Source organism: Macaca thibetana, chromosome 8 (genome assembly GCF_024542745.1).
Source record: "Macaca thibetana thibetana isolate TM-01 chromosome 8, ASM2454274v1, whole genome shotgun sequence".
Taxonomy (NCBI): domain Eukaryota; kingdom Metazoa; phylum Chordata; class Mammalia; order Primates; family Cercopithecidae; genus Macaca; species Macaca thibetana.
In genome coordinates this window covers 83,263,872-83,289,441 of record NC_065585.1, presented here as the reverse complement: position 1 = coordinate 83,289,441, position 25,570 = coordinate 83,263,872, and the positions used below count along the sequence as shown (strand labels likewise).

Below are 25,570 nucleotides of genomic sequence, written 5' to 3'. Positions count from 1 at the left end.
AAATGATCAAAGATTTTCCTCTTATCTATTATTGATTTCTAGTTTGATTCCATTATAAACAGAATAATCTGTATTATTTCACTGGTTTTAAATTTGTTGAGATTTGTTTCATGATTTAGATATGGTTTATTTTGGTGCATGTTCTATGTGCACTTGAAAAACAAAGTATATTCTTCTGTTTTGGGGTTAAGTATTTTAGAAATATCAATTGACTTCTGCTGATTAATGATGTTGAGTTCTTCTATACCCTTGCTGATTTCCTGTCTAAAAGATTATCAGTTGTTGAGAGAGTGATATTCAAATCCCCAACAGTAATTATGGATTTGTCTATATCTTTTTCCAGTTCTACTTTTTGCTTTGCATGTGTTGCAGTCTATATATTTATATTTGGAGTCAGTTTCTTATATACAGCATATATAGCATATAGCAAATAATGTTTTTTTAATTGACTGTGCTAATATCTGTCTTTTAATTGGCATATTTAGATCATTTATATTTAAATTAATTATTGTTATGTTAGGGCATAAGTATGCCATTCTAATTTTTTTTTCTGTTTGTTCTTTCTGTTCTGCATTTCTCTATTTTCTTTTTCCTGCCTTCTGCTGGGTTACTTATACTTCTTTTTCAAATTCTATTTTTATTTATCTATAGTATTATTAAATATATCTTTTCTTGTAGTTTTTTTAGTGATCGTTCTAGGTATTATGTTATGCATTCATAACTTAGAGTCTTTTATGCTGTCATTTCAACAGTTCAAGTGAAGTACAAAAACCTTACCATCCTTTTTCCTCCCTAATGTATAATATAATTGTCTGAAATATTTCCTCCCCTACATACATCTTTGAACCATATCAGAGTATCATAATTTTTACTTCAACTATCAAAGACAATTTAGAAAACTCAAGAGTAAAAGAAAAGCCCATAGTGCTTACTTATAGTTTTCTTACCGTGTTCTTCCTTCCTGATGATTCGAGAATTCTCTTACCATTTTTCCTTTCTGTTTGAGGGAAGGTTATTTTATGGTTTCCTTCATGTTTAGGAGAACTTCACCGAGCTATGATTTCATTAAATAAGTCTATTGGCAACAAATGTGCTTAGTTTTCCTTAACCTGAGAATTTCGTGATTTCTCTCGATTCTTGAAGAGCATTTTTAGTAGGTATAGAATTCTGGGTTGAAAGTTCCTTGTTTTCAGTACCTGAAAAATATTTTGCGACTTCCTTCTGACCTCCATGGTGTCTAATGAGAAATCTGTTGTCATTCCATTTGTTTTCCTCAAGAGTCAAGATGTTGTTTTTTTTTGTTGTTGTTGTTGTTGTTTTCTGTATACCTTCAATATTCTGTCTTGAGCTTTCAGAAATACAGTTATGATATGACTTGGCATCAATTTATTTGAGTTCATACTGTTTGGTGTTCACTCAGCTTGTCGAATCTGTAGGTTTATGTCTCTTTCTAAATTATGGAAGTTTTCAGCCGTTATTTTCTAAAGTACTTTTCCAGCCTCGATCTGTCTCCTTCCTTTTAAGGACCCCAATGACAAGAATTTTAGTTTTTTTTGTTATAGACCCCCAAAAGGAAGATTTATTCATTTAGTCTATTTTCTCTCTGTAGTTCAGGTTAAGTAATTCCCATTTTTTCTGTCATCCAGTTCACTGATTGTTTCTTCTGTCACTTCTTTTCTGATGTTCGGCCCATCTGCTAAGGTTTTTATTTGACTTTTTTGGTTATTTTTCAGTTTGAGATTTCCAAATAAGCCAGGCACAGTGCCTCATGCCTGTAATCCCAGGACTTTGGGAGGCTGAATCAAAAGGATCACTTGAGGCCAGGAGTCTGAGACTAGCCTGGGCAACATAGTGAGACCCTCTCTCTCAAAAAAAAAAAAAAAAAATCCAGATGCTTCTTTTTTCTATTTCACATTTATTTGCTATAAATTTCTATTTCTTTTCTAAAACTACTTTTTCTTTTATTTATTTATTTATTTATTTTTTATTATTATTATTATACTTTAAGTTCTAGGGTACATGTGCATAACGTGCAGGTTTGTTACATATGTATACTTGTGCCATGTTGCTGTGCTGCACAAACCTGAGAGAAACAAGAAATGGGGAAAGGATTCCCTATTTAATAAATGGTGCTGGGAAAATTGGCTAGCCATAAGTAGAAAGCTGAAACTGGATCCTTTCCTTACTCCTTATATGAAAATTAATTCAAGATGGATTAGAGACTTAAATGTTAGACCTAATACCATAAAAACCCTAGAGGAAAACCTAGGTAGTACCATTCAGGACATAGGCATGGGCAAAGACTTCATGTCTAAAACATCAAAAGCAACGGCAGCAAAAGCCAAAATTGACAAATGGGATCTCATTAAACTAAAGAGCTTCTGCACAGCAAAAGAAACTACCATCAGAGTGAACAGGCAACCTACAGAATGGGAGAAAATTTTTGCAACCTACTCATCTGACAAAGGGCTAATATCCAGAACCTACAAAGAACTCAAACAAATTTACAAGAAAAAAACAAACAACCCAATCAAAAAGTGGGCAAAGGATATGAACAGACATTTCTCAAAAGAAGACATTCATACAGCCAACAGACACATGAAAAAATGCTCATCATCACTGGCCATCAGAGAAATGCAAATCAAAACCACAATGAGATACCATCTCACACCAGTTAGAATGGCAATCATTAAAAAGTCAGGAAACAACAGGTGCTGGAGACGATGTGGAGAAATAGGAACACTTTTACACTGTTGGTGGGATTGTAAACTAGTTCAACCATTATGGAAAACAGTATGGCGATTCCTCAAGGATCTAGAACTAGATGTACCATATGACCCAGCCATCCCATTACTGGGTATATACCCAAAGGATTATAAGTCATGCTGCTATAAAGACACATGCACACGTAAAACTACTTTTTCATCTGCATCATACATGTCCATAATTGCTATTGAAACATTGTTCATGATGGCTAAATTAAAATCTTTGTCAGATAATGCTAACACCTCTGTCATCTGGTGTTGTCCTCTATTGACTGTCATTTTTTATTTAATTTGAGATATTCCTGGTTGTTGGTATAAAGAATGATTTTTTGAAATCTGGACATTTCTGTATTATGTCCTGAAACTCTGGATCTAATGTAAACCTTTGTTTTAGCTGCCTTTTTTTGATACCACTCTGGCAGTGAAAGTGGGGTGTGCTGCCTCATCATTAACATGTTCCTCACTCAGCCTCTGTTGACACCCAAGAAGGGAGGGCCTCCTCATTACTGCTGGGCAGGGGTGGGAGTTCTGGCTCCCCACATGATCTCTACTGACACTGTGGTGGTAGTGGCTTCATTAACACTGGACAACGATTAAAGTCTTGACTGTCTATTAGTCCCCTTCCAACACCATCAGTGGAGAAAGGGAAGGGATTCTCATTACTGACAGGTGGGGAGGAAGTCCAGTTTACCCACATGGTCTCCACTGACACTGACAGAGTGAAATAGGGTCTCATTATTGACTAGGAAGAATAAAAATTCTGGCTCTCCACTCGGCCTTCTATAACATTATTCTGGCAGGGATGTTATGCATTTTGTTACAGCCTTGCTAAGGTGAAGATCAGACTGCCCACTCAGACTTTGCTAGCATGGTTAGAAAGGGACCACAGTTTTTCCTGTGGCATTTGACTGGCATAGAGCAGCTATTATCTAAATATTGTCTATTTTGCTAGACTGCCTGTTACCTAGTCATTTCGTTAAAGAGCAGCCTTTTATAGTTGTTATTTATTTATTTATTTGTTGTCTGCACCAGTTATTTTTCCAGGTGCTGCCTTCTTCTGTCCCAAGTCTTTGACATATAGAGCTAAAAAAAAAAAAGGAAACCTGGGGAACTCTCTATCATGTCCTTCCTTGGTCTCAGAGTCCTTAGCTGATTTGACTTCTTCTCTCCACCTTTGAAGTCTTCATATGGTTATCTTATATACTCTATCCAGGGCTTAGTAGTACTTAGCCAATGAAATAGGGGAAAGTATGACTACTTCATCTTTGCACAAGGAGGAATTCAATAATCATATTTTATGAGAAAATCTTGAAATACACTTGGGACCTTCAGTTACCACTGTACACGCAGAACTCCATTGTTACAGCAGAAGAGTGCCTGTGAGATCCCTCAAGGGGACACCTTTTTGCTAGACCATGGCATCGTTCTCTCATCTCAGAGGCTCTATAGGGAGAGTGATGTATTTTAAATTTAAAAACATAAAACATTAGAAGAAGAGAATGAAGCAGCCTTAAATGGAGTCTACAAATTGAGTAAAGTTCGGCTGCACCACCTAACTAAGGGTAAACTTACCACAACTCTTCCTTTGCTGTGGCATTTGAGACTATGAATTAAATGGAACTTTGAATCAAATAATACGTTTTTTATTATACTTTAAGTTCTAGGGTACGTGTGCACAAGCGCAGGTTTGTTACATATGTATACATGTGCCATGCTGGTGTGCTGCACCCATTAACTAGTCATTTACATTAGGTATATCTCCTAATGATATCCTTCCCCCCGTCCCCCACCCCACAACATGCCCTGGTGTGTGATGTTCCCCACCCTGTGTCCAAGTGTTCTCATTGTTCAACTCCCACCTATGAGTGAGAACATGCAGTATTTGGTTTTCTGTCCTTGAGAGTTTGCTCAGAATGATGGTTTCCAGCTTCATGTATGTCCCTACAAAGGACATGAACTCATCCTTTTTTATGGTTGCATAGTATTCCATGGTGTATAAGTGCCACATTTTCTTAATCCAGTCTATCATTGATGGGCATTTGGGTTGGTTCCAAGTCTTTGCTATTGTGAATAGTGCCTCAATAAACATACGTGTGTATGTGTCTTTATAGCAGCATGATTTATAATCCTTTGAGTATATACCCAGTAATGGGATGGCTGGGTCATATGGTACTTCTAGTTCTAGATCCTTGAGGAATCGCCATACTGTCTTCCACAATGGTTGAACTAGTTTATAGTCCCACCAACAGTGTAAAAGCGTTCCTGTTTCTCCACATCCTCTTCAGCACCTGTTGTTTCCCAACTTTTTAATGATCACCCATTCTAACTGGTGTGAGATGGTATCTCATTATGGTTTTGATTTCCTTTTCTCTGATGGCCAGTGATGATGAGCATTTTTTCATGTGTCTGTTGGCTGCATAAATGTCTTCTTTTGAGAAGTGTCTGTTCGTATCCTTCGCTCACTTTTTGATGGGGTTGTTTGATTTTTTTCTTGTAAATTTGTTTGAGTTCTTTGTAGATTCTGGATATTAGCCCTTTGTCAGATGGGTAGGTTGTAAAAAGTTTTCGCCCATTCAGTAGGTTGCCTGTTCACTCTGATGGTAGTTTCTTTTGCTGTGCAGAAGCTCTTTAGTTTAATTAGATCCCATTTGTCAGTTTTGGCTTTTGTTGCTGTTGCTTTTGGTGTTTTAGTCATGAAGTCATTGCCCCTGACTATGTCCTGAATGGTATTGCCTAGGTTTTCTTTTACGGTTTTTATGGTTTAGGTCAAACATTTAAGTCTTTAATCCATCTTGAATTAATTTTTGTATAAGGTGTAAGGAAGGGATCCAGTTTCAGCTTTCTACATATGGCTAACCACTTTTCCCAGCATCATTTATTAAATAGGGAATCCTTTCCCCATTTCTTGTTTTTGACATGTTTGTCAAAGATCAGATGGTTGTAGATGTGTGGTATTATTTCTGAGGGCTCTATTCTGTTTCATTGGTTTATATCTCTGTTTTGGTACCAGTAGCATGCTGTTTTGGTTACTGTAGCTTTGTAGTATAGTTTGAAGTCAGGTAGTGTGATGCCTCCAGCTTTGTTCTTTTGGCTTAGGATTGTCTTGGCAATGTGGTCTCTTTTTTGGTTCCATAGGAACTTTAAAGTAGTTTTTTTCCAATTCTGTGAAGAAAGTCATTGGTAACTTGATGGGGATGGCGTTGAATCTGTAAATTACCTTGGGCATTACAGCCATTTTTGTGATATTGATTCTTCGTATCCATGAATATGGAATGTTCTTCCATTTGTTTGTGTCCTCTTTTATTTCATTGAGCAATGGTTTGTAGTTCTTCTTGAAGAGGTCCTTCACATCCCTTGTAGGTTGGATTCCTAGATATTTTATTCTCTTTTAAGCAATTGTGAATGGGAGTTCACTCATTATTTGGCTCTCTCTTTGTCTGTTATTGGTGTATAGGAATGCTTGTGATTTTTGCACATTGATTTTGTACCTGAGACTTTGCTGAAGTTGCTTATCAGCTTAAGGAGTATTTGGACTGAGACTATGGAGTTTTCCCAATATAGAATCATGTCATCTGCAAACAGAGATAATTTGACTTCCTCTCTTCCTATTTGAATACTTTTTTTCTCTCTCTTGCCTAATTGCCATGGCCAGAACTTCCAACTTTTGCTTTAAAAAAGCAAAAAAAACTTATGCTTATCTAAGGTTTACAGGCTTCATTTTCTGAGAGGCTGCAATTTTACATAAAATGAAATTACCATGAAATAATATCACCATAAAATGAAAGCTACTGACCTCAGCAGTGTAGGATGTGAGTAGAGCACAAGTTACAGAAGGCAAGAAAGGGGATAAAAATCACAGAGTCCCCTGGTCACTAAAGTACACTTTGGAGAATATGCCCACTGTTTGTCATGTAGTAGACACTCACAAATATGTGCTGAATGGAAGAGGTGCAAGGCATGAATTAACTGTTAAGGCAAGAATTGAATACACTAAATGTATCATTATATAATTGCTGTTTTGTTTTCCCCACTGCTCTGAAGACTCTTTATTTTTATTTTTCAATGCATTAAGTGAGATACACTGTAGGCCATCAAAAAATAGTTATTACGTTCAATTAAAAAATGATCACATTTAAGAAGGATAGAAAAAAAGATAAGTGAAGGGATGGCAGAGTTTGGGTAATTATTACTGCTATTTGCCAATACGTTTGGTCCTTTTCTTACTGGAAATACGGTAGATTTTACTTTCTGATCCCTGGAAGCCAGGCATGAGTTTGACCTTTAAAATACGGCAGATGAAGCATGTCACTTTTGGAGCCAGCTTTAAGAGCTAAGGTATGATTCTTCCACGTGGTTTTCCTGGACTATGTCAAGCAGCACTGCTCCATATGGAGGAGGCTGCATCTCTGGCTGCAGGCAAATCAAGCAGGGCAGGACATTTAGTGTGAGCAGGAAATTAATCAGGAAAGACAAAAATCAAGCAAGACATTTAATGTGAACAAAGAATCAATCTTTACTGCTTTAAATGATTTTTTAAAAGTAGGGGTTGTTTGTTACTATAACATTACATAACCCATCCTGAATAATAGAAAATAGTAAGAGTGTGTCTTTGGCAGTGGGATTATAGGGGCCTTTTCTTTTCTTTTTTCTTATCTTCTTGTATCATCTAATTTTTCAAATAATGTTTTTATCTATTTTTTACTTTTGTAGAATGTGTATAATTTATAATAAGGAAACAAAATTAACTTAAACTGGGAGGCAGACACATTTTTATGATTCGAATTGTTTAAAATTTGAAATGACGTTATATTTTTATTGACAAATGTATAAAAGTACAGGATTTATGCCATTTTCTTGAACTTAGAGTATGTTGGTGTATGCTCTTTCGTCACCAAGAACACTGAAAAACAAAGTGTTACACTGTCATTGAACAAGGCCTACGATCTAGAGATACAGCTGTTCTAGCCCCCTAAGAAATGCTCTTCCAGGAGGGTGGTAGGCCTCTTGGGGTTCTAGGAGACTTTTGTGTGACTAACAACTTCCCTTTGTCTGCAGTTGACTGATGTGATCAGGCAGAGGCAACCAATAATGATGTGTTGACCATGAGAAGGGTGTTTGCTGATTTTGCCTTTCCTCACCTTCCCCGCTGCACAACACACACACACACACACACACACACACATACACACACACACACACACACACTAGCATGGCTGGGCTCATTCAAGAAGACCCAGAACATGTGTACATTGCCTTTATCAGACAGGAGGGCCTTGCATGTGAATTGTATAGGAGGTACCTGAATAAAAGTCATTCTGTTTCTACTCTGGTGCAAACTCAGAACTTCAAGACACAGGGTTCACATGTGTTTGTCTGCACATATTCACTGGATGACTTGAGTGAGATGAATAAAAGCCCATGCCTTCAATCTGGCAGAATCCTCAACCAGGGATAACGTAGAGAGTAATTACAGAGTCTCAGCACTATAATTTTCTTTCAACCTCCCCTGTCACAATCAGAAGATAGTTTTTGATGTCTTTGATGATTGAGGCTTCATAAACTAAAACTTAGAATGTCTAGATATTTTTAAAAGGTTAATATTTTGCAACTTTGCCTACTCTCAATATTATTTAGAGTTTCCTTCCACTTTATTAACCTAGAACTATATAACACAATGGACCATCGATAGAAATAAACCTCTTATTGGTCCCACTAGAAAAGATAGTAAAGCCCTGGTTTTATAAATAAGTGCTTTACTCCTATTCTTCTTCTATGACCCCTAAGAACCACATTTAGTAAGTGAAATAATGAATTCTACTTCTGAATAAGAAGTTAAAAGGAGCCAAAAGATGGATGATAGTGAATAGCACTTATTATAAAGGAAACACTTTTGGGAATAGTCTCTTTTTTTAAGGAATCATAAAACTTTTAGATCCTAAACTATACCTAGAGGAAAAAAGACAACCTTATTAAGAACCTTTACATTTCTCAAATTAGTTTTGGAATAACAAGTTAGTATAAATGATGTCTCTAGCACTATACTTGTTAAGTTTTTGAAAATAAAAGAAACAAAACAAAATATATATACATATTCTGAAAGCAAAGGCCTTTTATTGTTATTGTCCAGTTTAGCCTTCAAAATATTTAATTCCTTTCTACTCTAAAATGCCTAGGTAGAGGGAAAAATTATTTTTAAAGTTTTTCAAATGTCAACCCTAAGTGCAGTTCCATGCACTCACATTGGAAACTAGGTCTTGGCATGGAAGATGCCTAGGGATCCTGTAGACTCAAAGGGTTCTGAAAAAAATGTAATAACCTTTTTTCCTTGTTACTAAAAAAGACCCAGGTGAGGCATCTCATACACCCGCAGGGAACAGCTAGCTGCTGAACCATTTGCTCCACCAGCCAGACTCCCTCGGCTTTCATCTCATCTTGCTAACATTTTACAAAGATGTTTGTCGCAATGAAATTGATAGCAAACTTACAATTCATACAGCATTTAGAGGTTCCTTCTTTTTTAATTCTATTAACTGAGATGAACCCAATCTACTGAAGTCATTCATCGGGAGATCTCAGGACCTGGTCTTATACGACTAGCTCAGACTTTCTGGCCATGGTCCCTTGTTCCATAGATCTAATTAGCACTGAGAGCAGCTTCCTAGCATCTAAAACATAAGCTGATCTGGGTTCTAATGCCCTGATCTGGATTCTAAATTTGGAATCATTTTTCTGAAAGGCTCTTCCTTCCTATTATTTACGAAATGGGTTGATCTGCAGAAAAGGGTGTTCATATTCCCTCAACTAGGAGAATCAACTAGCCCATTAATCAGCAAGTATTTTTTCCCTGGGACTTACTATGTGCCCCAGGGTGGACTGGAGCTAGTACTGCAATCTGTGAAAAAGTTGTTATAACCTTGTTAGAATTTGGTTGATTCCACATAGCTCCATCTCCTAAGAGCCTTTGAAATCCTTTTGCAACTACTTCCTGCACAGCCAGCACTCACTCACCCAGAAAGTACAGTTACTGTCATGATTAAGCCGGTGGAGAGGGTGGGAGCGGGAGAGTGGAAATGAGGGTAAAGAGAGAGATCTTGTGCTGGGAGCCTGGCAGACTTGGTTACCTAATGCAATGAAGAATTCAGATTCCCCCCACTCTCCAGGCTGCACGAGCTTCTGTGCCACGTAGAAGGTCATGTAATTGTGATTTGAAAAAGACAGGCCTGGAACCCATGCACAATTTTAAAGTTATGCATGGAGTCAAAGGGCGAGAAGGGAGGCAAGGGGAATAAAGACATCCTTAACAACTAGTGTGTTAAGTGAGTGTGTTTTCTTCCTCTCCTTATCCTGAAGCTAGAGCTTCTACCAGGCAGGAAAAACAGGTTGTTCTTTGGGGCATTGGTCCTGCTGGTGCAGTCTAACAAAGGGTGCTTACTAATTGATGTGCATTTCTCTCTTTCTGCCCCAGGACAGCTTTCCTGCCCGCTTTGGAGGAGTCCACTTTGTCAACCAGCCCTGGTACATTCATGCCCTCTACACACTCATCAAGCCATTTCTTAAAGACAAGACCAGGAAACGGGTAATGAAAACAAATACATGATGTAAATTTTAAACAGGGAATGCCTGGGACAATTATGCTGCTTCTGTTTTCTCTCTCCCCTCCTCCCTCCTTTCCCCGGATTTTTTTTCTCTCTCTATCTTTCACTGTGGTTTTTCTACAGCCGCTAAGCATTTGAGCCTCAGCTGGAGATTGCAAATGGTCTGGGTTTAATTAATAATTCAGTAGAACTGGGTTATTTTCGGAGTCCCAGTGACAAACCAAAAGAAACTTTGAAGGCATGCAAATATCAGATGCCCATTTTACTGTAAATTCTTATGGGATTCTAAGAATTATGGGTCCAGCAGCTTTCCTGTTCATAAAATATTTTAGTACCTAGCATTTTGTTCTGCAAACGTATTAGTGTTATGAAGAATGATTACAATTTTTCTTCCCTTCCATGGCTTTGGGTGATAACTGCTAACTCCATCACCTGTAAAGTTGGAAAAGCATTCTTCTTTGGAAATAACAATGCTCTTATGAGGAAGGCTTTTACAGTCTTAATTATATCAGTTGATAACACTTGAGAAGCCAGCTTTTTCCATCAATCAGAGTTGGGCTTTTTCATGGCATTTTGATGAGCAGAGTAATTGAACATTCCTTAACCACTCTGAATCTCAATTTTCTCATTTATAAATTGGGGAAACTAACACCCACATCACAGAGTTGTTGGGGAAATCTAATGGGACAGCTTATGAAAACATGTATCGTGATGCAGTTGGTACCTCATGAGACTTGGTGACTTTTATTTATCTTTATGATTTAGCTCTCTTTTCTTTTTTCCCAATGTTATTGGGTATAATTGACAACTAAAAATTGGATATATTTAAGGTGTTCAATGTGATGTTTTTATATACTTATGCATTGTGAAATGATTACCACAATCAAGCTACTAACACATCTATCACCTCCTGTAGTTGTGATTTGTGTGTGTGTGTGTGTGTGTGTGTGTGTGTGTGTGTGGTGAGAATACTTAAGATCTACTCTCTCAGCCAATTTCAAATAAACAATATAATATTATTACTATTACAGTTTCCATACTGTACATTAGGTCTCCAGAATCTATTCTCATCCTATATAACTGAAACTTTGTCCTCTTTGTCCAACATCTCTCCATTTCCCCCTACTCTCAGCTCCTGGCAACCACCCTTCTACTCTAATACTTCTATGATTTCAACTCATTTAGATTCCACATATAAGTGTGGTCATGCAGTATTTGTTTTTCTATGTCTGGCATATTTTTGTTAACATAATGTGCTTTAGGTTCATCCACATTGTTGAAAATGACAGGATTTCATTCTTCTTTAAGGCTGCATAGTATTCCACTGGGTATATATCCATTCATCTGTTAATGGGCACTTAGGTTGTACCCATATCTTGTCTATTATGAATAATGCTACAGTCTTATCTTTGAGACTTTCTGATTTCAGCTACCTCCTGGGTCAGTAACACCATTCCTCATGGGAACCTGACTAGGGTAATCCTGCAGCACCTTCTGACACCCATGGTACCTGACACTGGGGAAGAACTCTGAGTATTCAGGAGTGACTGATAATGTGAGGGATTCCCTGCCATCTCCCACACTTTGCTGGGTTTCTAACTCCTGGACCTCAGATGCTTCCAGGTTCTTAGAGAGCATTGCAGTAGGGTAGGGCAGGGGTAATTTCCCTGTTCTTAAACAAGTTTGAAACCAGGAATTAGAACTTACTGGAATAAGGAGGCAGAAAAGTTTTAAAACCCATCTGGGGCTCAGGACAGTGCTAAGAACAGAGAAGTGTTCTAGGACTGTTCTCAACATGGCTTCGGGCTTTCCAGCAACTATTCTTCTATTCAGGTTGGAACCAGAGAGAATTCCTCCCACGGTGGACACTTGCTGCCATGCCATAGGAGGGCATTTTTGGAGCTTTGGGCACAGGATAGATTCTAACAGGTAGAGGGTCCAGCCTCCTACTTCTGCGTTCCTCCATTCCAGAAGACCCCAAGAAGGGAGGGTCCCTTTTAATAGCACTCTTTGTCTTCCAAAAACTGGACATGTTGGGTGGAGGGGTGCAAATGTTTTCTCTAAACACCAGGGCTGATACTTTGCTCCAGCACGTTTCATATACAGCACCCTCTGAAAAGTTTTATAAAAGCCAGAAAAGTGACTTTCTTCAAAAAAAATAATTCTTATTAAAATTCGGTCATACTCAATACAATATCAGAAATTTTAATGTTTTGATATGCTTTCTGAAGTGCTCCAGTAGTCTTCTGAAGAATTAGCACTTCTTGTCCCCTTCATCTTTAAATGATGTCATTACATCATAAGTTAAAATCAATACAATAGAACAAGGTAGCAAGTGTTTATTATTGAGGTCCTCTGTTTAAGTATTTTAAAAATCACTCACACACACACACACACACACACACACATATATATATATATTTTTTTTTTCCAAGACGAAGTCTTGTTCTGTTGCCCAGGCTAGAGTGCAGTGGCGTGATCTCAGCTTACTGCAACCTCCACCTCCTGGGTTCAAGCGATTCTCCTTCCCCAACCTCCCGAGTAGCTGGGATTACAGGCGTGCGCCACCATGCCCAGCTAAATTTGTATTTTTTGTAGAGACAGGGGTTTCACCATGTTGGCCAGGCTGGTCTCGAACTCTTGACCTCAGGTGATCTGCCCGCCTCAGCCTCTCAAAGTGCTGGGATTACAGGCATGAGCCACTGCGCCTGACTCTCATTTATATTTCATCATGGTTATACTCTATGTGTATGTGCATGCATGTGTGTGTACTTGATGATCCTATACTTGGGTGTACCTTATGTGTTACACACAATGCCTTCATGCCTGCCACATGAAGAAGTGTGGGAACTGACATCAGTGCATGGATGCACTTTAAGTCACCTTTCAGAGTCAACTCCTAAATTGCAGTCAATGCTAATAATCTATTCATGGCTCATTCACTTTGTGGATTTATCTGGAAATAATTGTAACTTGGAGATGTGGATTCTCCCCTGGTTGAGGAATCCACAATTTTTATCACTATCTATTGTATGTTCAGAAGATGCAAACTTGTTTGGACTTTAGTCCCCAATCCAGACAAAAATGGAAATTGCTGCAAAAATATCTCACAATAAATTCTCAGGCTGTGGTTTTTGATTCCATTAAATAAGAATCGATTTTCTTCTACCTTGTGCCCACATCACCCTAGGAGCTACGAAGCATTTTAAAGGAGTAAGAAAACACCAACTTTTTCTCTAGATACTTTCCCCCTGCGGGAAAAATAAAGATAAAATAAACAGAAGTCAGCGGTCAGCAGATACTGAAGAATTAATTGGAAGGTGGTTGGAAAGAAGCAGAATAGGCAGCTATAACCAGGATGAGTTAGGAAGAAGCTGCAACTTTGTCTAGGCCGGGGAACGGGGAAAGGATCTGGAGGACTGGGTGAGAGCACACAGATGGGAGAACAGAGCAGTCTGGAGATCCAGCAATAGCTGGGGTTTCAGGTGGTCTGCACCATCACTCCTTTAACCAACAGGGATAATTAGGAGATGACTATATGTATAAATTTGGCCCACGGCCAAGTAACACTCAATCTGTTCATAAACTTCATTTTTAATGACTATTAATTCAGCCTTTTTTCTAAGCAATACATTAACATTTTATGAAGACTAAGCTGCAGTCACAAAATCAATGCCTCTTTAAGCACCATGATCACCAGCAGTGCATCCAATTTGTCATTGCTAAATTGTGTATTAGATGAAATCCTTGGTTGTATGTTTTGGATTTTGTATTGCTAACTACTTTTTTTTTCTTTACAGATTTTCCTGCATGGAAACAATTTAAACAGCCTTCACCAGCTAATACACCCTGAATTTTTGCCCTCTGAATTTGGAGGAACTCTTCCTCCTTATGACATGGGAACTTGGGCCCGGACGTTACTCGGTCCTGACTACAGCGATGAAAATGACTATACTCACACATCCTATAATGCAATGCACGTGAAGCATACATCCTCGAATCTGGAGAGAGAATGCTCACCCAAGCTGATGAAAAGGTAAGGCCTGGGTTATCAGAGTCCCCGAGTCAGAGGTCAATGGAATTTTTTAATTTGAACCTATTGTGAATTATTAATTAAAGACCTTTGTGGGCACAGAACTTGAATAAAATAAATTGCAATGCATTCTCAGCTGATTTCACTAAAATTGAAAACAAATGGGGCTTGGCTGGTTCAGAAATACAGTTGTCCCAATTGTATCAAAGGAATAGTTAAAGGCTAGGACCTCACTCATGCCACAATTATAGCCCTGGTCTTTAGGGAGTTTGTTAATACACACAGAATAAAATGTTGGACCTTTGAGATACACTAGATGGAAAAACAAACTGCTAGAAAGTGTTCCTATCATTCATTTATTTGGAACCATTTATTGAGCATTTACTTGGCTGCAGCACCAATTAGGGACCGGGGGCACAAATGAGAATAAGATGTCAAAAGAACAGAGAAGTATGCCTCAGGGAATCTTCCAAGTAAGACTTTTGCAGCGTATTTATAAAGCAGGTGACATTCAGTCTGAGCTCTGGAGACCAGCAACCCAGGCTTGGGAAATGGCATAAAGCAATCCAGCAGAGAGGACAGACTGAGGCATATAGGCATTAGAATGATGGAATAATCTGGTGCGGTATAAAGGAGTGCAAGAGTGGGAGATGGGACTGGACATGAAATAAAGCTCCAAAAACAGTTGGATCCAGGTGGTGAAGACCATTGCATACTGTAGTCAATGGAGTGCCATGAAAGAGAGATTAAAAAAAAATGATAAGTGAGTATTTTCTCATTATAAAAATTAAAACCTGATTTTTTAAAAGAATTTATTTTATTTTTCCATAAGTTATTGGGGTACAGGTGGTATTTAGTTACATGGGTGAGTTCTTTAGTGGTGATTTGTGAGATCCTTGTGCACCCATCACCCAAGCAGTATACACTGCACCATATATGTTGTCTTTTATCCCTCACCCTCCTCCTACTCTTCCCCTCAGTCCCCAAAGTCCATTGCATTATTCTCATACCTTTGCATCCTCATAGCTTAGCTCACATATTGGTGAGAACATACGATGTAAAACCTGACTTTTAAGACTAAAATCCCCTTCAGCCACTATTTTCAATCTCAGTCTCAATTCCATTCCCTCCCAAATGGTAACCACTGTAGAGGTGGGCCCTTGTAATTCTGCTTTCCGTACATCACATGCATCTATACACATCCATAAAAAACATCTAACATTGTGTAATTTCTAGGGCTGCTGTAATAAAGTACTACAGACTGGGTGGTTTAAACAACAGAAATTTATTTTCTTACAGTTCTGGAGGTTGAAAGGGCAAGATCAAGGTGTTGGCAAGGCTGGTTTCTCCTGAGGCCTCTCTCCTTGGCTTGCACGTGACTGCCTTCTCCATGTGTCCTTACATGGTTTTCCTTCTGTGTGTGTCTGCCTCTGTCCTAACCTCCTTTTCTTAGAAGGACACCAGTCCTATTGAATTATGGCCAACCCATAGAACCTCATTTTGCCTTAATTGCTTCTTTAAAAGTCCTATGTCCAAATACAATCATATTCTGAGGTACTTCAACATATGAAATTGGAGATGAGGGAGATTTCAGCCCATAGCATATTGTTATGTAATGTTTTTCCATGTCAGTATATTTAGACATATGAAAAGACTTGAAAATATTTGTGGAAAAATAAAATTAAAAGATAAAAATTCAAAATACAAACTTATATGGCTCAAGGACATCAGTTCATGTATGTGTGTATGTATATATATTAAGTATATATACAAACACCTTATTTTTTAGCCTAAGTTCCATCAAGTTCAAGACACTTTTGTGAGTAACAATACCAACCATTTAGTTTATCCCTAAATAACTGGGGGTCCTAGGAACTTAGCCATGTCGAAGTGGTCTTTTTCACATTAGATGAACAAAAATGGATGCCCTTGAAATATTATTAAGATTAGAAAACAAAAAGAAGTCAGAAGGAGCCAAATCAGGACTGAAAGGTAGTTGCCTAAAATAATTTCCTAATAATTTCCTATTGAAATTCTCATAAACTTGCCCAGGTTTGATGAGAGAAATGAGCAGGAACATTGTCATGGTGCAGAAGGACTCTCTGGGAAAGATTTCCCAGGAATTTTTCAGCTAAAGCTTTGGCTAACTTTCTCAAAACACTCTCATGATAAACAGATATTGTTGTTCTTTGGCCCTTCAGAAAGTCAACAAGCAAAATGCTTGGACCAGCCCAAAAAACTGTTGCCAAGACTTTTGCTCTTGACTGGCCCACTTTTACTTTGATGAGAGCACTGCCACTTTTGGTAACCATTGCTTTGCTTGTGCTTTGTCTTTAGGATTGCACTGGTAAAACCGTTTTTCATCTCCTATTACAGTTCTTCAAAGAAATGCTTCAGAATCTTGATCCCACATGTTTAAAATTTCCATTGAAAGCTCTGCTCTTGTCTGTTCCTGATTTGAGCACAATGGTTTTGGCACTCAAGTGGAAAGTTTGTTCAACTTTAATTTTGCAATCAGAATTGTGTAAGCTGAACCAGTTGAGTTGTTTGTGGTATTGGCTACTGTTTGTGCTGTTAGTGGTTGGTCCTTTTCAATTAGGGCATGAACAAGATAAAGTTTTTCCTGGCAAATTAATGTAAAATTGACATGAATTGATGTCTGCAACTGAGGGCTTCACCATCAACTTCGTCTTGTCTCTTCTTAAAATGAGTTATTGCAAACTGCTCATTTCTTTGGGATATTGTCCCTATTAGCTTTTTGTAAAGCATCAGTGATTTCACAATGTTTTTACCCAACCTTCACCATAAATTTGATGTTTGTTCTTGCTTTAATTTTAGCAGAACTCATGTTTCTCTGATAGAGGTGCTTGTCAAACCCGATGTCTCTGATGTCCTATCTTCTTAGTGCTTCAAACTAGATTCTGTTCAGGCATGTTATAACAAGTTAGCACAAGTTTATTTTCGTACAAAAATTTTTTGAACTCCATGAATAATTTTGTTATAATATGCATTTTCCATGAACTTTGTGAAGACCCCTCATAGGCCATGTGTTTAATCTATTTCAGAACATGGATATACCACAGTTTAGCTATCTCCTTATTGTTTTGCATTTGGGTTTTTGTGGTTTTTCCTCTTCTAAATAAGGTTTAATAAATGTCTTTGGTATACCTCCTTCATTTTCCTAGGAAGGTTCCTCCGAGTAGATTCAGAACCCTGTAGTTGGTAGGTATGTGCCTTTAAAGTTTTAGTTCACATTGTTTAAAAGCCCTCCAAATGACACCAACTGATACTTCCAGCTATGTATGAGAACCTTCTTCCCCATACCCTGGAAAAATACTTGATATGATCAGACTTTAATTTTAATGATAATCCTGTGATGGGAAACACTATGTCATTTTTTTTTCATCTTTATTTCTTCAATATACATAGTTTAGCAGAGAAATGACATAATAAGATCTGGGTTTTATAAGTATCATGGGATTAGCAAGGAAATGGTTTGTGCATCAGAGACTAAAAGCCACTAGAAGGCTGATGCAGAGACTTAGTTGGGAAGATGAGAGCCAGAACTAATGCCAAATCAGAGGAAAGCTGGCTCTATTCTATAGATGTTTGGCTGTGGAAAAGGAGGAGTAACATTCATGAGGGTTGGGCTCAACTTCTTCCAAAGTCCTGTTAATGTGGATATTTTGACCTCCTCCCGTGCATCTTGAATGTTCTAGAATGGCATCCAGGATGGTGAATCCTTTCCAGGAAGTTTTCAGTTTACTTTGTCCAGATCCATCAAACAAATCACTATCTATGGCAGCTATAGTCTGATGAAATGTATTTATTTATTTATTTTTTGAGGCTGGAGTGTTGCTCTATCACCCAGGCTGGAGCGCAATGGCATGATCTCAGCTCAGCATGACCTCTGCCTCCCACGTTCAAAGAATTCTCATGCCTCAGCCTCCTGAACTGAAATGTATTTCTTAAGTAATAAGATGTGAAAGTCAAATTACTCCTTGATCCATGGACTGCAGAATGGATGTTGTGTTGGGCGTGGAAACAACCTTCATCTCCTTGTACATTTCCACCAGAGCTCTTGGGTAACCAGGAGCACTGTCAATAAGTGGTAATATTTTGAAAGAGATCTTTTTTTCTGAGCAGTAGGTCTCATCAGTAGACTTAAAATACTCTCTAAACCGTGCTATAAACAGATATACTGTCATTCAAGCTTCCTTGTTCTATTTATAATGCACAGGCAGAGTAGATTAATAATTCTTAAGGGCCCTAGGATGCTTAGAGTGGTAAATGAGCATTGGTTTCAACCTAAAGTCACCAGCTGCATTAGCCCTAACAAGAGAGTCAGTCCGGACTTTGAGGCTTTGAATCCAGGCTTTGACTCTCCTTTCTAGCTATGAAAGTCCTAGATGGAAGAAGTCTATTCTTCCAATAGAAGGTTGTTTTGTCATTGAAAATCTGTTGTTTAGTGTAGCCACCTTCATCAATGATCTTTCATAGATCTTCTGGATAGCTTGCTTCAGCTTCTATATCATCACTTGCTGCTTTACTTTGCACTTTTATGTTGTGGGGACAATTTCTTTCCTTAAGCCTCATGAACCAACCTCTGCTAGCTTCCAATTTTTCTTCTATGGCTTCCTCACCTCTCTCAACCTTCATGAAATTGAAAAGAGTTAGGATCTTGCTCTGAATTAGGCTTTGGCTTAAGGAAATGTTGCGGCTGGTTTGATCATCTATTCGGACCACTAAAACTTTCTCCATATCAGCAATAAGGTTTTGACATTTGTGTGGTTCACTGAAGTAGCACTTTTAATGCACCTTTGCATTCACAACTTGGTTAACTGTTTCATGCAGGAGGCCTAGCTTTCAGACTTTCTGAGCTTTCAGTGTGCCTTCCTCCCCAAGCTTAATCATGTCTAGCTTTTGGTTTAAAATGAGACATGCAACTCTTCCCTTCACTCAAACACTTAGAAGCCGTTGTAAGGTTATTAATTAACCTAGTTGCAATACTGTTTTTTCTCAAGGAATAGAGAGGCCCAAGGAGAAGGAAAGAGATGAGAGAACATTTGATCTGTGAAGCAGTCGGAACACACACACCATTTATCAATTAAGTGTATTGTCTTATATGAGCATGTTTCATGGTACCCCCAAAACAATTACAATAGTAACATCACAGACTTTTTTTTAATTTCTCACAGATCACCATAGCAGATATAATAATAATAAAAAGTTTGGGCTGGGTGCAGTGGCTCAAGCCTGTAATCCTACCACTTTGGGAGACTGAGGCAGGTGAATTGTCTGAGCTCAGGAGTTCAAAATCATCCTGGGCAACATGGTGAAACCCCGTCTCTACTAAAAAAAAAAAAAAAAATTAGCCAGGTGTTGTGGTGGGTGCCTGTAGTCCTAGCTACTCAGGAGGCTGAGGTAGAATTGCTTGAACCTGGGAGGTAGAGGTTGTAGCCATGAGTCAAGATCGCGCCACTGACTGCACCCCAGCCTAGGCAACAAAGCGAGACTCCGTCTCTGGAAAAAAAAAAAAAAAAAAAGAAAAGAAAAAAAAGTTTGAAATATTGTGAGAATTACGAAAATGTAATACAGAGACACAAAGTGAGTGCATGCTGTTGGAAAAATGGTGCCAATGGACTTGCTGAATGCAGCATTACCACAAGCCTTCACAGTGTACAAAGTACAATATCTGCAAAGGGCAATAAAGTGAAGCACAGTAAAACAAAGCATGTCTATATGAGAATGAATTAATGTTGAATGAATAGTATTATCTCTAAAACCCATCCTTGGTACACTTGTCTAATTGCTTCAAAACCGATTAGTTGGCTCTCAGATAGAAAGAGCCAATTCCTCCCCCTGCCCCTTTCTTTAACAAGGCTCTCATGGATCCTGCTTATAGCGTCTTACATCCTGGTAGGAAAGAGAAAATGTGCCCCAAATAACTATATTGTAGAATGTGAGAGGCACTGCAAAGGAGGAGCAAGAGGCTGCTACAGTGTTCTAAGGAAGCATCACTAATTTTGTCCGGGAAGACTCTCAGAGAAGCCTCCATGTGGAAGGTCTGGCTCACCCGGGGTTTGGAGGAGTACTGCATTTCAGTACCTATGGAGCCAAAATTCAAGACTAGCTAGCAGGAGAAGCTAGCAAGTGTGCACACATTTCATTTTCCCCCCCATGGCCACAAGGATGTCCTGCCCACTGCTGCTGCCCTTTGTGATGACTTCCTTGAATGCTTGCCTGGAGATTTCAGGCAGTGGCAGGATGGGCAGAGACTGAAGAGGAGGGATCAACCCTGCTGTTGGCATATATCTTCTGTCAACACCTCACTGATGAGGAACAGAGCAGCCAGTATTCATTGTGTCTTTTTGACCCCTCAGAACCCACACGGATGTGGGCAAATTGGGAACAGAATTGGAAGAGACCTTACAGGTCATCTCTTCCAGTCTCTCACCTGATAGAGAGGTCTGTTCTTCAGCACAGACTGTCAGCTGGTCTCAGCTTGCACCGTTCAGAGACAGGCAGGCAGCTTTCTGGGCAGCATGTTCCCTGTGGTGTTGTGTTGTTAGAAAACACCTCCTTATTCTGAGTGAGATGACATAGGTATGCCCTCTGAACAGCACTGTAATCTCCAGTAGGTTCACATCATCTATTTTCGTAACCCCGTTACCCACCCCCCCGTAGTTCCCAACATGCTTCATGTCCATTTGGAGTCAAGTGGGCTTTGTGCACTGACCTTGGGACCCAATCACTTTTTGTAATGTGGCTTTTGGGCACAGATGGCCACTGTGTTCCAAAGCGCTCTCAATCCATGCTTTCTGGTATCCATGTAGGGTAAAAGCCAAGATTCCCAGAACTCTCAGTGAATGAGTGGTTCTAATGAGCTCTTGTTTTTTTTTCTTTGGATAATTGTAGCTCAACCCTTAAGTAGAAAAAACAAAATAATGATTGGTTTAGCTGAAAATTCCTCCTAAATGAATTATTTCAATATTGTTCTGCTATTTAATACAATAATGCCATGGTGGGTTTTTGAGGTGTGTGGCATTCTCTGCTCTGGTACTAAATGACCCTGAGTTTTATATTTTTAACTTTTTATTCCTGTTTTTTCTTGTTGTTGTTGTTGCTTGAGACAGAGTCTCGCTCTGTTGCCAGGCTGGAGTGCAGTGGTAAGATCTCAGCTCACTGCAACCTCTGACTCCCAGGTTCAACTGATTCTCCTGCCTCAGCCTCCCAAGTAGCTGAGACTACAGGCGTGCACCACCAAGCCCCGCTATTTTTTTTTTGTATTTTTAGTAGAGACAGGGTTTCACCATGTTGGCCAGGATGGTCTCGATCTCTTGACCCTCATGATCCACCCTCCACAGCCTCCCAAAGTGCTGGGATTACAGGCAGGAGACACTATGCCTGACTGTATTCCTGTTTCTTGTTTTATTTTTCAGAAGTCCACTTCTTTGCTCCCACATCATCAGCTGTTTTCTGTTCCTAGGAGTATATGTGTGGAGCGTTTTCTCCTAATTTACTCCTTGAATATGTTTCAGGCTTGGATAATAGGTAACCCAACATGAAAACTGTCCAACAAAGATTAGTAAATAAGCTTTGTATTAGTTATGATTATTTTCACTACAAGAAAGAAGAAAACCCAAATGAACCGCTTTAAACAATGAGGAAAATGCATTATTTCACAAGAGACATTTTTAAGGCAGGTGGCTGCAGGAGTGTTATTCTAGGGGCTCAGTAGTGGCCACAAGAACCAGATTCTCTCTACTGTGTCCAGCACCACTGGAGACTTCTCAGGCAGCGGCTGATTTCTGACTCTTACAGGTCAACCAGTCACAGGAGATCACAATGCCTAAATGAAAGCAGCTTTTGTTGGAGAAAAAGGAAGAAAGAATGGCTTAGAGTTGGAAACCAACAATCCTGCTACACACAGGCTTATTCAGGGGTGCTGTCCAGAAATTTCTGCCGGGAAATTTCTGCATGATTTTTTTAGTCAGCATGTAGAGTTTGTGACCTTTAATTGTTAGGCCATATTAAGCCATTACTTTCTGGTTCTTGCCTTTATTGCTGATAAAGTAATTAAAATGGCTATAGATATTATTATTATTTTATTATTATTTTTTTGAGACAGAGTTTTGCTCTTGTTGCCCAGGCTGAAGTGCAGTGGCACGATCTCGGCTCACTGCAACCTCCACCTCCCGGGTTCAGGCGATCCTGCTGCCTCAGCCTCCTGAGTAGCTGGGATTACAGGCGCCTGCCACCACGCCCAGCTGATTTTTTTGTATTTTTAGTAGAGATGGGATTTCACCATGTTGGCCAAGCTGGTCTCGAACTCCTGATCTCAGGTGATCCACCTGCCTTGGCCTCCTAAAGTGCTGGGATTACAGGTGTGAGCTACCGTGCCTGGCCTATAGATATTATTTAAAAGGCACATGTGCACACACAGAAACACTATCTTGATGTAACTACTGGTGAAGGATGAGCCACTTTGGGAGAGGCCCTCAAATACATGTATCTCTATCTATACACACAGATACACACACACACACACACACACACACACACACACACACACATATATATATGTAATTTTTAAAAGATTACTGGTGATACACCTCATGTACATTTTGTCCTGTGATTTTGATTGAGGGTAAGAAACTTGAGTCATTCCCTGGAGTTGAAGCCATCGAAATGCAGATTGATCCAAAGGTAGAGAGTTCTGGGGACAGTGCTCATTAGATGCAACACGCAGAAGGAAAAGTGATGACAGGTGCCCTTGCAGCAGGTTAGAGTCACAGTTGCTCTCAGACGCGTCCTTTCATTTGTTCATTTATTTTTAGCCAGTCCTGATGGCAGCTATTAACAATGGACTTGATGATCTCAAGGAAACAAAGAGCATCTTTCCTGGTATTTCCTGGCAAAAATAAAAGGGAGGACTCTGAAAAGCCAGGCTTTGTGCTGCCTCTGAACCCATCACCATGACCAGGGAGAGGGTGCGTTTGATTTCCAGGAATGAGACGTGTGTTCATTCTGGTGGCCGGGCACGGGTACAAATCCTGGACGAAACAGAATTATTATAGGAGGGACAGTGGTTTCCTAAAGAAGAGGTATGGACCATATCGAAACTGTCCCCACCATACAGGAATGGCAGGTAGTTCCTGCCACGGCCAGCAGGGGGAGAAAGTGGGGATTTTAGGCTGTCCTCTCATTGAGCTTGAATGGGTTCATCTTGGCTGTACCACAGCAGAAGCCTCTGTTTGCAGGATAAACATTCTCCATAAAAAGTTTATATAAAATACATTTTATTATTATTCTTCTTATTAGGGGCTTTTGAAAGTTTAGATCTGCAGGAAGTCCTTAGATGTCATCTTCCACCACTAAGGACCTCTTCCATCTCCCACATGGTATGTGTGTGCAGTGAAAGATGCTGGCTACGAAAAACATTGCATTTGTTAAACAATAACAAATTCAGTGTAATCAGTGTTAATTCACAGAATTATCCTAAGTATTGAATTTTAATAAACACAAACATATTTTAGGTTTAATTTAAATTTTATTCTCACAGAAGGTAAATGTGAAATTCCTATAAAGTTTTATGGAATATTAACAACAATGTAAAACAAACCTTTTGCTCATTACTGCTTATGTGAAATGGCTGGGATGAAAGCCCAAGGCCCCTAACTTTGAGTCTGGGGATTTTTCTGTGCTGCTTGCTTTTCCAAAAGCATAGTGTCTTGCACGTAGCAGATGTTCCTTACATAGTTAATATTTTAGTTTAAAAAATATAAATATATGGGGCATAGATGTGTCCTTTTCACAGTGGCACTAATATTTTTAGAGTGCTTTTTTTTTTTCTCTCTCTCTCTCTCTCTCTCATTATCATAGCTAAGGTACTGAAAAGTTCTACGAGGAAAAAAGCTGCATTGCCAAACCTATCTTGTCCTAGGATTCTTTCTGAGTAGAGCAACTGTTAGCATCTCACTGCACACTTGTCTCTCAGAGACTAGAGTATAGAAAATGCTGCTCCAGTGATTAAAACGGAAAGTTAGGAGCAATTTAAATTCGTGGAAACCTAACTAAGCTGAATCTTGACTGACAATTTTCATCTTCTTTGTTTCCTGGAGACCCCTCCCTGGTGTTCTCAGAATCATCTGCATTTCAACCTGGGCTCAGTCTGCTATCCCAGCCATATAAGTAAAAGGAATAAAAAAATAAAAAAATAAAAAAGTAGTTACTATGTGCTATTTCAGCCTCATTCAGCTCATGGACTTACCAAATAAACATTTGTATCTCAGCGTTGAAAGAGAAACTCACAGTCTGACGACAGTGAAGCCACGGCTTCTCGGAATTCCAGAAACTACTGGGGCAGGAAAGCACATTTTAGCTTCCCTTTTCTGGTGAGTGAGCTGAATGGAGCCTGATAACTCCACCACACGAGGTGCTGCCCTCTGCCTGTGACACAGCAGCACCAGCCACCCAGGCCAACACAGTCAGTCTGAGGAAAAGCAGAGGCAGAGTGACCTCGAAGAATCATGCAGAGGTCTTCTAATGGGGACAGAATCCCAGGAGAGAGCAATGGCCAGCCTACCCTGGCCATGTCCACTCAACATATATTTACTGAGCATTTTCTCTGGGCTGAGATCACAGGCTCCTGTGTTTCATGGAATCAAAAGAACAGAGTCAGCAAAGCACCTCCATGCAAAAAGTGACAATATTACACCATTTGTGCAGATCACAAACATAACATTTTAGCTATTAATTCTGCACTGACTTCCTAAATTGGCACAACATATGCCATAGAAGACCTACTTCTGATTCTTACGGCCAAATACCTTCATCCTTATGTTCTGTAAATACCCCTCCTAGATCCTGCATGGAAGAAGTGAGATGTCATAATGACACTGTGAGCCATCTGATTTTGGGGGTGGGTGGCAGGCTGAGAATGCCCAGATTAAATTCAAATTTCTTAGCCAGAAGGAAATTTTAGGCCATGTTTTCCCCTCTTGGCCCTGCCTGGGTGGTAAAATCAGCTTAACTGTTTTCAGCTGTCAATAGAATTAGCTGTGACCTTGGTGATCTTTGAGAATGTAGTCCTCTTTTTATAGGGTGAATTTGTGCATTTGCTGGATAACTACTAATTTCCGGCAGAGGTAATACATCATCATGAAATACCATCC

At 39.2% G+C, this 25,570-nt stretch overlaps 1 protein-coding gene across 1 annotated transcript in view; it reads left to right on the top strand.

Annotated features, from left to right (window-relative positions):
* Positions 1–25,570, top strand: part of CLVS1 (clavesin 1) — a 207,846-nt gene that overhangs the window by 161,109 nt on the left and 21,167 nt on the right. The window contains exons 4-5 of the mRNA XM_050802005.1: positions 10,231–10,341; positions 14,161–14,396. Of these exons, the coding sequence (XP_050657962.1) occupies positions 10,231–10,341; positions 14,161–14,396 (347 nt within the window). The remainder of the gene's footprint in view (positions 1–10,230; positions 10,342–14,160; positions 14,397–25,570) is intronic.